The following is a 13,465-nucleotide window of genomic DNA, read 5'->3' as shown; positions in this document are numbered from 1 at the left end:
CTCTTTTTTCAGATCCCAGATACCAAAAACTGTGAACAACGGTAGCACCAAAAATAATGTTGGACCAAAATGATTACAATCCATAAATGTAACTGTAGAACAAGTTCTCCTGGACCTGCAACAAGGGATATTTGAAAAGAAATAGGAAAAGTACCCCCATCAACCCAACCCAACATCAACATTATGAATATATTTTTAAAAAGCAACTCTTTACTATCCTGTTTCTCAAAAGTAATTAAAATATTTACTTTTAGTTATTCATTAGAAAACTTAATGTTTTTTTTTGTTTCAGCAGCATTAAGGCACAGCATAAGCCATCTCCTGAATGAACTATGTGATATTTCTCCTATTATGATGCCATACTCCATTAAATAGCTAGTATATGAGTTTGGGAGCATGATTAACCTCTTGGATCTCCTTGGGTGTCGCTTACCTTGTTCGAATTTATTTTCTATCTAAAATTTAAAAAGAGGTGGTGGCACTCACACCCAACATGCTGCAAAAAGCAGCTGTAAACTGCTCTTACAACCTCTTCAGTGCCATCTGTGTCCCAGTCCTGGTCCTTTTTCCTTCCCGATCTCTTTATCCACCAGACACTGACTACTGGCAATCAGGTCCCTGCTGAGTTCCTCTGATCACTATTTAGCAAGGGGGGCAATTTGTACTTTTCTGCAATCAATTGAAAAGGTGCTTCCACTGCTATTTTATGGTCTTCTTTCATGAGCTCCATGAGACATTGAGCAGTTGTGCCGCCATTGCCACCGGAAGCCATCTGGAGGCCTCAAAGGTTTTAAAGCTACTCAGCCTATGGTCTAACTGCAGTGGAGTGGCCACGTGACAAGAGCCAAAGCAAAAGCTGGTTGGCTGGCTGGGCCTCTGCGTTCCCTATCATGTGGCTGCTCCACTGCAAGTAGGAGGTGAGTTGAACAGCTAAATAACAGTGGAGCCAGCCAGCCGACCAGGCAGCCATTGCCTTCTCTTTTCCTCTCCCTTCCCTCATTTCCAGCCAAGAGCAGTTCGGTCTCTTGTCAGAAATATCTCAACTCCAGAGGAGGTGGGTTAAGCAGCTGAGCTGGTGTTTATGCATTTCTGATGGGAGATTGAAGTACTCTCAGCTGGAAAAGATGGGATGGAGGGAGAGAGGGCAAAGATGGACTTGTTGGCTCCACTGTTGCTAAGCTGCACAGCATGAAAGTATTGTTGCCTTTTGTAACAACATATTTGTGTGAAGAATCATTCTCTGTTCCCATTTACCTTAAAATTAAGTATAAGAAACTGTTTGAAAAACATAGAATCAGAACTCTGGATACAAGTTTCAGCTATTAAGCCCAATATAACAAGGCTTGTAAATGAAATGTAACACCAGCCTTCTCATTAATTATTTAAATAAAATTAACAAATAATATTAGGCCATGGTTCAGTGTTCAGGTATTATTGTTGTTTGTTGTTGTTGTTGGAATCATTCCAATAAAAATATTATAATAGGAATGTGTACATTTCTTTCTCCCTTCTCTCCAAATGAAGACCCTTTAAAAAATATTTGATACACTTTAGGATTTTAAATTTTGAGTTAAGTCTTGCAAGTCTCTGCTGCAAAAAAAAAAAAAGATATTTAAAGAGGGTCACTGGTTAAGAAAAAGTTAAAAACCACTGCTCTAAGAGGCACAGTCCATTTCTTGTCCCAAGGCCTCTAGCTTGGGAATGTCTGAAAGCAGTTCTTCCAAGGGCAGACAATCTTCCCATTGGGAACTATCCCATAGTTGCTGCACTATCTAGAAGACCTATTTTTGTAAGTAGTTCCTACCAAGGAAAATTAGTCTATATTATCACTCTTGTAAATGGAGAAAGGGCATAATGTATCACTCCTCACAGGTTATGCTACAATGCACTCTGGGTATTGGAGATTTCTAATAAGTAGACCATCATATGTGCTTGTAAACAAGAGATGTTGAATGTCCACTTGTCATGGAAAATTAATTGAAAAAGGTAAAAGCAATTAGTATTGCTTAATGCATTTGGTTTTTTTGACTGTGTCACAGCCATAGTTACCTTTTCAGGATTCATAGCTTTGGGAGCACCTAGAACCACAGAATCATAGAGCTGGAAGAGACCACAAGGGCCATCCAGTTCCCTGCCATGCAGGAACTCACCAAGGAGATCTCCTGCCTTGTAGAGGACAAGCTAGGCTCTCATTATTTTCTCTGGCAGATTTAGAAGATAATTCTGCAGGAATGATGATCTCCCTGGATTTGCTGTTTCTTTTGCAGAAAGACCTATAGATTATTTCCAGACTTAAAGGCCTTATGCCAGTTGATAGGCTAACATTTCACAGTATGTTGTTCACAGAATAGGCACAAATGTCCTCACCAGTCTTTGTGTTTGAATGACCTAGGCTGTGCTCTCATGTCCAACAGTAACTTTAATGTCTCTTGATGAAACATAATGTCTGAAAACGACACATGCATTTTACAGATTTTGTTGTTCAGTGTGCAACTGGTGGCAAACCTGATATTTAGGTATGCAGTGAGTGAAGTGCCCCAAATGCAAGAGGAGACTTCTACCTGTGATGGGTTGTTCTGAGGACTTTTTGCAAATATATATATTAGTCAAAACAGTTCCTACTTGCATATGCTGTAATGACTACAGATACTCTAAGACATATTTTCATGTAAGTAGCTAAAAACAAGACTGTTTAACAATAAATGCACAAAAAAACTACATTTGCCACACAGCTACCAAGTGGGGAGCATTACCTATGAAAACAATGGCGTCAAGACTGTAATTTAAATACATTTGTTGTAAATATCTTTATTAAGCTCTCACTATAGAAACTGTTACACATGTGCCTAAAAAAAGAGCAGTTATCCCAAGAGGCTGCTCTGTTCACAGCTTGAAATTCATTTCAAGAGAATTTATGACAAAACCAATTTAGAATGTTTGGTTACATAAATAAGCGATGACAAGTTTTTCATGTGTAAAACATTTATGAGAGGGCTAGAAGACCATGATACAGTTTTAAACATCATATTCTGGTGTTTACTGGGAACCATGTGTTCACATGTCACTTTTCATTAAAATATTTCTGTTTCAGCCTATGACATATTGCTGCCTTGGCAGAAAATTCCCTAATAAAAGAGTTTGTATGGCTGTCCATGAAGAGTGGTTCCTCACTGGCAAACAGCCTTGTATTGGCAATTTTGTTAAACATTTGTACAAAGCCAATAGATGAGACTTTATGGTCATAAAGAATAAAAATATTGATCTGATTCATCTTGCACAACTTTATATTTTCTTGAATTTGACTTCATAAGCACCAGGTAGAGATATTTCAGCCCAATTCAACATTCACTAAATTAAAATAGTGGCTTTAGCACAATATAATTATCTATGTGATGTTCACTGACTGTTCAGATAGTATTTTTTTAAAAACATTGGGCTATACTGTGTGTGAAACTAAACATGTGCATTAAACACATTCTCTTACTTCTCAATGTTGCAAATTCCTGGAGTTTTTTGTAAAGCTTATCTTTTCAACTACTTCAGTAATGTTCCATTGACAAAGTGAAGCTTGCAAGGATTCACTATTCAGTTTGCTAGATGAATTCCAAAGATTGTGACAATTAATAATCCTATGGATGCTAAACTCTCTTGGGAAATATGTAGTTTTCCATGGGGCAGATCTTGTGCTGGGTAATTGAATCTGGATGGAAAGTAAAGAATATTATTTAGAATGAACGCAGAATCAACAGATCTGTACACTTGAACATGTATACCGTCAGCCCTTCTTATACACATATTTTTTTATACACGGATTCAAGCATCCACGGTTTGAAAATGTTCAAAAAAAGTATAAATTTCAAATATCAAACCTTGATTTTCCATTTTTTATAAGGGACACCATTTTGCTATGTCATTATTTTTAATGGGACGTGAGCATCCACGGATTTTGTTACCCACGGGGGATCTTGGAACCAAACCCCAGCGTATAATAAGGATCCACTGTATTTTCCCTAGTATATAAAAATAGTGTCATCCAATTTCACTGTAAAATCTAGTGTATTCCTTCATTGTTCAGTCTAGAAAAAGTGGTGTTCAAAAGGGCAAAGAAGTGAAAGGGGTGTTAAGGTTCAGTTCAATTAACTCCCCCAACTGAGATATAGTTTAGTATAGAACTGAAAATATACAACATTAAGGCTATGAACCATCTTTTTATTTTTAATAAGAAAATGTCTAGACTTTGATTTTTAGCAGACTGTTTGGGGAAAAATTATCCTGTTAATCACAGGAATGTCACTAATGCTCAGACAATATTTTGATATATGGTGAGATTAGAAGCAGCTTTTGGATGCGTGCATTTCCTCTCTGTCTGCATAAAATCAAATAGATAATTGAGAGATCTACTGACTAACTCAATGTGGGATCTTCTTTCAATGAGGATACTGAAACTATTAAAGTGATCACTCATTCTGGAAATGTGTTGAATTAATGTGAGTAGATAGGAGCAGGGGTATTTCTAGGGGTGTGTGAGCCATACTAGGCAACATCTTAAAGAAGGAGTGAAACCATGGTTCCCCAAATTTTGGCCTTTTTGCAGAAATGGGATGTGGCATTTGCCTGGGTCCCTTTAAAATGCTGAAGAGTTGGTGTGAGTTAGGTGAGGCTCAGTGGGATGAGAAAGGAAAGGTTCCGGGCTTTTTAAAATTAAATTTTAAATTTTAATTTTTTCAAAAAAAAATCTGTTAAAAAGTTAATTTTTTCCCCTGCCCTTCTGTGCAATCCTGTTGCTTTCTGCTAAAGGAGAATGACAGCACTGGAAACAGGTCTCTTTTTTGTCCCCACATGTTGATTAAATATGCTTCCAGAAGTGAATGAGGCTTTAGCCTAGTGCAGGGATGGGGATGCAGCTCTCTAGCCAGCATTCCCAATGTACCGTGGAAATTTACATCTGACAACATTTGGAGAACTGAAGGTTCCCTATCCAAACTTTGAGGTCAAAGGAGAATCTGCATTCAAATAACTGCAGGACTTTTTTCAGCCTGATCATTCACTTTTACACATTGTGAGTTTATAAAGTACAAGACTAGCTCATAATTTCACTATATACAAAAGGGGTGTGTACAGAGATAGGCAGGGAAATAATGCACATATCTACAACAACTAGATCACACAGCAACCTCCTGTCTGTCCAAGCAACCATGAGCTCTACTTTGGCACGCATTTGCCTGCGGTCAGATGGGGAAACCTTTGAATGAGTTGTAATTTTTCTGATCTTAGGAACAGGAAAATGTATAACCCTGGTTACCGAACTCAGTAGCCTGAATCTAACAGGTTATTTCCAATTATAATACACCAATGGAAATAACGGGATTTATCTATGTGTTGATTTGCTGATGTTGTTATGTGCCTTCATGTCATTTCTGACATATCTCAGGGTTTTCTGGGATTGAAAGTGTGTGACTCACAGAAGGTGACACAATGATTTACCATTCAATAATTGAGTCAATGGATTTATTTTAACTGGGAATCACAACAAACAAACAAACAGCTTTATTTATATACCGCTTCATACTGAACTAGCAGTGTTTAAGCAGTTTACAACTGTAAGCTAATTGCTCCCAACAAGTTGGGTACTCATTTTAGCGACCTCAGAATGATGCAAGCCTGAGTCAAGCTTGAGCCCTTTTGCTGGTCTTGAACTCGCAACCTTATGGTTTTGAGTGAGTGGCTGCAGTACAGGCATTTAACCACCCTGATTCAGGCTAGTATATGTTTATAGGTAACCACTTCATAATAGTAAAGAAACAAACCTTAACTTGCCAAAACCAACAAAACCAAAATTTGCGCATTAATACATTCCTAAGAGAGCCAGTGTGGTATAGTACTTTGAGTGTTGGATTAGGACACTGGGAGACCAGGATTAGAATCCCGGCTCAGCCATGGAAACCCACTGGGTGACCTGAGGCAAGTCACACTCTCTCAGCCTAAGAGGATGGTAGTGGTGAACCCTATGATAGAATTGCCAAGGAAACCCTATGATAGGTTCACCTTAGGGTTGCCACAAGTTGGAATCAACTTGAAGGCACACCCCCACCACCAGGTTACGGTAGGTTTGCATGTTATGGCAGGTTTTCAAGGTCACAGTGTTTTACTTGGAGAAGGAGTTAGTTTTTCAAAACAGCTATACATGCAAATTGACAGCAATAATTTGATTCACAGTACTAGTGACAGATATGTCAATTTCAAGCATTAGATGCTAACACCAGCATAGTTTTATATATATATATATATAACTTATATATATAAGTAAGGAGGTTGGCCCCTCCTTACTTATCTGACCTTCTTTCTCCTTACATTCCTACTCGCACCCTCCGCTCTGGTAGTCAGGGTCCCCTGTCACAATGTAGGACTACCACTGCCCCCTCCCGAATTCGTCCCTTCTCGCTTGCTGCCCCTTACTCCTGGAACCTTCTTCCCCCACATGCACACCTCATCACTTCTCTGCCCAGTTTCAAAACTGAATTAAAGACTATATTGTTTAGAGAAGCATTCCCAGAGGTGAGCCCCTCTCTGACCCAGGAAGCCTCCTTCTAACCATCCATTAAGAAGCCAAGCCCTTCCTCCAGTCCATCTGCCTTGGTCCAGGCCTCGGAGGTGGAAAAGATCTGCTGGACCTGATCCTATTCCCCACCACCACTCCCTTCTCCTTTTGTGTCGTGTCTTCTTAGATTGTAAGCCTGAGGGCAGGGAACCGTCTGACTAAAAAATTGATGTACAGCGCTGTGTAAACTTACAGCGCTTTATAAATAAAGGTTAATAATAGTACAAAGTAAAAATGAGATCTCTTACCTAGAATCCATTTTTCTGATAAACACTGCACATCTGTGTACTTGCCAACCCTACATTTGCCAATACAGATTTTAGCTTGACGGATTGTTTTACACACTTTTCCTCCACAAAGTTCTACTAACTCACAGAGTTTCTTGCAGGGAGGTTGACTTGTATGTGATATGAACATCATGGGCTGATCTGAAAAAAGCTTCTGATGATCTTTCTTGTTTGGAAGGTACCGCTGAAATCGGCAGATCTGTTTTAAAGAGGAAAAAAGCTCACATTATTGTTTTGTGACACCAGGGCTACCCTAAACATTAAGTAGATTGATAAGCCTGGCGCAGGCAGTAGATTTGGGTTGTCTTGAAGGGCAGAAAATTGTTAGTTGGTCAGTTGTTATTGAAGAATTTTGCTTGAAGAATTTTCTGCATCTTGCCTGGTTTCAACAATGTATCTTGGTTTGGGCAGGTGGGAGATACCATCTGTTATTCCATTAGATAGCAAAAAGTCTCAGGACATCCTTGGTTCACGTCAGTACGTAATATTTGCCTTTAGAACATGCTGCTTATTAAAATTTCATGTATGTATATGTGTGTGTGCGTGCTTGGGAATCTGTAGGACGGAGAGGGAGCTACCATTTCTCTTGGAAGGAGTGAGATCCATCAGAAATACAAGTGAGTTCCCATCATAGTCTCAATTTAAAATGAAAAGACCTAAGTCCTAGACATAGTCCTAGATTTATCAGCAGAACAGACGACATTAATATAAGCTCTGTGAAAACCAGTTTAGAAAAACTATGAAAAATTTAAAAATTTATTGTATACATTTAGATATTGAATTGAACTTAATAGGCTTCCTTTTTTGGGGAAATGATAGGTAAGGGTAAAGTTTTTTCCTTGACATGAATGTGTAATTGTAATCCACTTTAGGGGATAGTTCTCATCTCCGTTACTTAGCTGAACAGCCAGCATTGTCCAAGGACTACTCTAGTAGTCATGTGGCCAACATGACTGCACAGAATGCTGCTTACTTTCCCACCAAAGTGGTACCTATTTACCTATTTGCATTTAAACAGCCAGGTTGGCAGAATCTGGGACTAGTGACAAGAGCTCACTCCATCGCATGGCACTTGGGTCTCGAACTGCCAACCTTCCAATCTTCTGATCATCAGAATTGGCATCTTAACCACTAATCCAATGCATCCTGCCATTTTGCTATTAATTTTGCTATTATGCAGCTTTTTGCTCACATCAAATCCTATGGGGTCTGTATTGAAGAAAATGTTCCTAAAACACAAATGTTGTCATTTGATCATGTAATAGTCACTGTGTTATCTACGTATTATCCTAGAAATAGACAATCAGAATATAAATTCAATGGAAGAACATTTCATTACCACTACAGTACTTCCAACTTGAAATAAGCTAAAACATAATCAAGATCCTTCAGGTGCAATTTGACTTCTATTTTAATTCAAGAATCTCAAGAGCATATTCAGATTCAGATTCTGCTGATCAAGTGTAAGACCGATGAAAATAATATACAATGGGTTTAAATAGTCTATGATATTTTTAGTGCAGGAAAATCTGTATCATCCAGTGATTTAGAGATTTTAGTAGTTTCATTCTGTAATTTCATATTAGGAATAATAAAATACATACGAATGCTGACATAATACTATATGTTGAACATGTGAACCAGCATTTCAGAACAGAATTTATCTTTCTCTCTCTCTCTCTCTTTGTTCACTTATAGAGACTTCTCTAATAAGGACACATTTAGCAGACATTTCTGGGATTTTTTCTTTTAGTAGATGAGGCTTATTTATTGAGATATTCAAATTAATGTCAGATCTGTGGGAAAATGTCCAGTTTGCCTTTAGAATACAGCTTGGCTTTTCCAGGATGGTCAGAGGGCCACCATCAGCCCTAGCTTGTCCATTCAGTCTCTGGCAACAGACAGCTTTCCTGTCTTATGCATCAAAGTCTAATATTTGTATTTATTGAGCACAATGTGTAACAAGCCTCAATCTTGGTTTATAAGTATACTGACAGTAATATATGGTTAATACTAAAAGGATTCTCCCTGACTAGGATTTAGTATAATACATATTTAGTGTTCTTCTAGAATTGGGGAATTCCAGGTTTAAGTCCCTTCGTAGCCATGAAATATATTGGCTGACCTTAGACCATTTACTCTTACTGTCAGTCTACCCAATTTTAGAGAGAAGTTGTAATGATAAAAAGAGGTCGACATTCTGATACTTACCTGGAGGAAATAAATAAAATTATAACAATGGTAATACCAGTTAGTATAACTGCAGCTAACGCCAGAATACAAATAAGACTCAAGCTTGGTGAATGCTAGGAACAGAGTAGGAATTAGGCAAAAGAGAGAGTCAACTTTATTTTTCAGCCAAGGTTAAGAGATGGGTTGTGATGTATGCATTGGGCCTATATACTGACTTTAAACAACTGCAAAATATATATTCCTCCTGAAAACACAAAGTGATTCAGTTAAACAGTTAAATGTTCACATTAACAGGGATATCATACATGATGTTTAAAGTGCTAGAACTGCATCATTGTAAATTCAAAATAGACTTTTAAGTACCCAAAAGGACATTTCCCTTCCATCACAGACATCACTTAATCTCCTGTTTAGGCTAATCAGTGAAATCCAAAAGAAGAAAAACAATCTGCAGGAGACTTTCATCTAGCATAACTTTATCTAAAATTAATAATCAAACCAGTTTTCAAGAGACGTTGTGCTAAAATTGTCCTGTCGCTTTTGCTAGCCTGGAGCTCAATCTGAAGCTGATTAGAACTGACAAACTCTGTTTATGTTAAAAACCCAGCAAGAGCCTTACATTGCCACAAGGAACATACATACAGTTTAACTTGATTGTAATCCTGCTGTTTTACACATTTTGGAAGAAATGATGGGAAAGATCTGTTGAATTTCTGCTTGTTCAGCCTTGTATCTGAAGACTTTTCTTTGCTGTGGTTGTTGTAACCAAAGAGTCATTTTATTTTCACAGTCTCAACCCTATTATTCTGAAAATATACTTTAGCTGACAAGAAAACTGGGATGGGGGAGAACCTTACATTTTATACCTTTCAAAATAAAAGCCTAAAACTCATGGTATTACAAAATTAAAAGGCCCAAGCCTTTTAATGGCATCAAGCTGTACTATACATAAGTATACTTAACAGGCTGTACTACAGGTTGAGCATCCCCAGAAATCTGAAAACCTCCAAAATACAAAACTTTCTGCTGCCAGTCATCTGCTTCTGCCTTTAAGGCAGCAGCTGTTTGGTGCTCTTGCTTGTTCATCTCTCAGATTCTCAGTCTCACTTCAGCCAAGTAGTGAACAAATGAGATGCAAGGCTGGAGAGAGGTGCGACTGGAGAGATTCAAGGATCTGTGAAATCTTGGGAGGCAAGGATTTGTGCTGATCACAAAACTTGGAATCCAGCCGTAGATCCTAAGTGTGTCTTCAGCTGCATCTCTCTCCAGCCTCATGTCTCTACCTAGCCTTGCCAATAGAGTACATACTACACTGCATGTCTTGCAGTGTAAATAGTCTGCCATGGTGAGCCATGGTGAACTAGTTACATAAGTGCAGCGCAGCACCATGCGGAAGCCGTGCAGTGCTTATGTAGCAATGGTGGCGACCATCTGTACAGGATGCCACCATTGTTACGACACGGCACCGTAATAGGACTAGGGACCGTGCAGTTGCCGTGCTGTCCCTTAGCCCTAATATGGCGCAAGCACGCCATATTTGGCCCATCTGGACTGGGCCAAAATTATTTGTAGTTCCTCCACACAGTTTTACAAATGAGGACTCCACACACAGATGGCAACGGATGGGTTGCATCTCACGCCAGTTGGAAGAAATGTTTCTGCCAACAGTCTCAAGAATTTGATCAGGAGGGCTTTAAACTGAGTTACGTGGGGGAGGGAGACAATATTAAGGAAGGCAAAAGGGCTGGAGAAAATAGTCAAACTGATACAAAAGAAACAAGACAAATAGTGCAAGGACCCAACAATGGGAGGCCAAAAAACTTGCACAGGCAGCAAGTAAAGGGGACCCTTGGTCTGCGATGTCTCTACACTAATGCACAGAGCATGGGAAATAAGCAAGATGAACTTGAACTCCTAGTACAACAAAGCAAATATGATATAATAGGCATCACTGAAACTTGGTGGGATGAGAAAAAGAAAAGGGTGCTCAACCTGAGGAGCAGAGGACAGAATGGGGAAATTTCAGCATAGAATAAGCAAAGAGATAGTAGAGGAATACCTTGTTAATCTAAATGAATATAAGTCTCCAGGCCCAGATGAACTACATCCAAGGGTATTAAAAGAACTGGTAACTGTAATATCGGAGCCACTGGCAATAATCTTTAAGAAGTCCTGGTGAACAGGAGAAGTCTCAGCAGACTGAAGGAGGGCAAACGTTGTCCCCATCTTCAAAAAGGGGAAGAAAGAGGATCCCAACAATTATCGTCCAGTTAGTCTGACAGCAATACCAGGAAAGATTCTGGAGCAGATCATTAAACAGAGAGTCTGTGAACATCTAGAAGACAATTCCATAATCACAAAAAGTCAACACGGGTTTCAGAGAAAGAAGTCATGCCAGACAAATCTGATCTCTTTCTTTGATAAAATTACCAGCTTGGTAGATGAAGGGAATGCTGTGGATATAGTATATCTTGATTTCAGTAAGGCCTTTGACAAAGTTCCCCATGATATTCTTGCAAACAAGCTTGTAAAATGTGGGCTAGACAAGGCAACTGTTACATGGATTTGTAATTGGTTGATGGGACGAACCTAAAGGATGCTCAACAATGGCTTTTTTAATCCTGGAGAGCAGTGGGGCCCCACAGGGCTCTGTCCTGGGCCCAGTATTATTCAACATCTTTATCAATGACTTGTATGACAGAATTGGGGGCATACTTATCAAATTTGCAGATGACATCAAATTAGGAGGAATGGCTAATACTCCAGAGGACAGGATCAAAATTCAAAATGACCTGAATAGACTAGAAAGCTGGGCCAAAGCTAACAAAATGAAATTCAACATGGTGAAATGTAAGGTACTGCACTTAGGGAGGAAAAATAAAATGCACAGATATAGGATGGGGGAGTCCAAGCAGACCACAAATTGAACATGAGTCAACAGTGTGATGCAGCAGCTAAAATGGCCAATGCAATTTTAGGCTGCATTTATTTGAATATGTATAGTCCACCCTAGAGATCTGACTGTAAACCGCTTTGATCTGCAGGAAAAGCGGTATAAAAATAAAAGTATTATTATTATTATTATTATTATTTATTAAAGATCTCAGTAAAATCAACTTGCTGATCAATGTATAAGGAGGAAGATGTTTCTAGTCCCATCCCACTAGTGAGGGACGATACAACTATTAGTGGCAGGATCCTTTCACAATTTCTTATTGCAGCCTTGATGACTGGTGGTAGGGACTGAAAATGTCATCTAGCATGACTGAGATTGGAGGCTCAACAGACCTCCTTTGCTTAATGTGTGTGCGCGTTTATATTATACCACAATCGTGATTATATAGTCTTACTGAATACAGAACAGTTTACAGATTTATAACCCTATTTTACAAATGTGTAACTGCACTACAGAATGCCAGCCGGTAATATTAAATGTATTAAACAATTTAACAAGTTAAAAGAAGACAAACTATCTTGTTCAAATAGTTCAAAATAGTGTGGGACATGTGCAGATTAATGTAAAATCACTTAGGACTCGAACTTTCTATTGCTGTTGCTAAAGGGTTTAGTAAGCAACTGCATTTTCATGTGATACTGGAATGAGAGCAACATTGGCTCCAACTGGGCCTCTAAGGAGAGAGTATTTTGTAACTGGGGTTCTACAGCAAAGATGGCACAGGGCCGAAGCAGATGGCTCAGAAGGAGTAATCTCTGGCCACCATTGCTCCAGGACCGCAGCGACTGGATGGCCCACTCCTGAAGCGGTTTAAATCTGCTCCTTTTGCTGGCAGCTTCTAGCCACTTCAGAGGCATGCACTGTCTAAATGCCATGCCCATTAAGTGGCCAGAAGCCACTCTGTTTGGCCTGTTTTGAGCCCTAGTGCAGGGCCATTCCAGCATATATCAAACCTCAGGAAGGAATATATAGGGAGATATATTCTCTCTTTCAAGTATCAAGGGCGGGATACAGACGAGCAAAATATAGCGTGGCGGCAGTAGGGTTAGGGAGCGTGCACCATTCAGACATTCCCTAACCCTAGTAAGTACTGGCAGCGGCAAAATGGCGGCGCCCTGTCTACACGGGCACCGCCATTTTGACGTGACAGACGCTTAGCCTCCACACGTCCCAGCATCATGAGGACATCACGAGTGCACCATTGGCGCACCGTGACGTTTTTATGGCACTGCAAGAAGGACCCGCTTTTTGCGGGTCCTTTTCGCTGCATGAGGGAGCCGCGTGATTTGTCCGTTGCGGCTTCCCCGCGGAGCAAACCAGGGTGGCGGTAGACCTGTATCCCACCAAGGTCCCAACCTCTTTGGCGCTTTAAATGTCATTACCAGAACCTTGCATTCAGACGAAATATATATTGGCAACCAGAACAATTTC

General features: G+C 39.5%; 1 protein-coding gene across 1 annotated transcript in view; it reads right to left on the bottom strand.

Annotated features, from left to right (window-relative positions):
- Positions 1-2,796: 2,796 nt before the first annotated feature.
- The window catches only part of MCPH1 (microcephalin 1), a 277,161-nt gene continuing 266,492 nt past the window's right edge, over positions 2,797-13,465 (bottom strand). Inside the window, exons 14-15 of the mRNA XM_042457433.1 lie at positions 6,847-7,084; positions 2,797-3,700 (exon numbers count right to left, since the gene is read on the bottom strand). Of these exons, the coding sequence (XP_042313367.1) occupies positions 3,639-3,700; positions 6,847-7,084 (300 nt within the window). The 3' untranslated portion in view covers positions 2,797-3,638. The remainder of the gene's footprint in view (positions 3,701-6,846; positions 7,085-13,465) is intronic.

This window comes from Sceloporus undulatus, chromosome 1 (genome assembly GCF_019175285.1).
Source record: "Sceloporus undulatus isolate JIND9_A2432 ecotype Alabama chromosome 1, SceUnd_v1.1, whole genome shotgun sequence".
Lineage (NCBI taxonomy): Eukaryota > Metazoa > Chordata > Lepidosauria > Squamata > Phrynosomatidae > Sceloporus > Sceloporus undulatus.
Note: the sequence above shows the minus strand (reverse complement) of the source record. Positions and strands in the feature narration are given on the sequence as shown.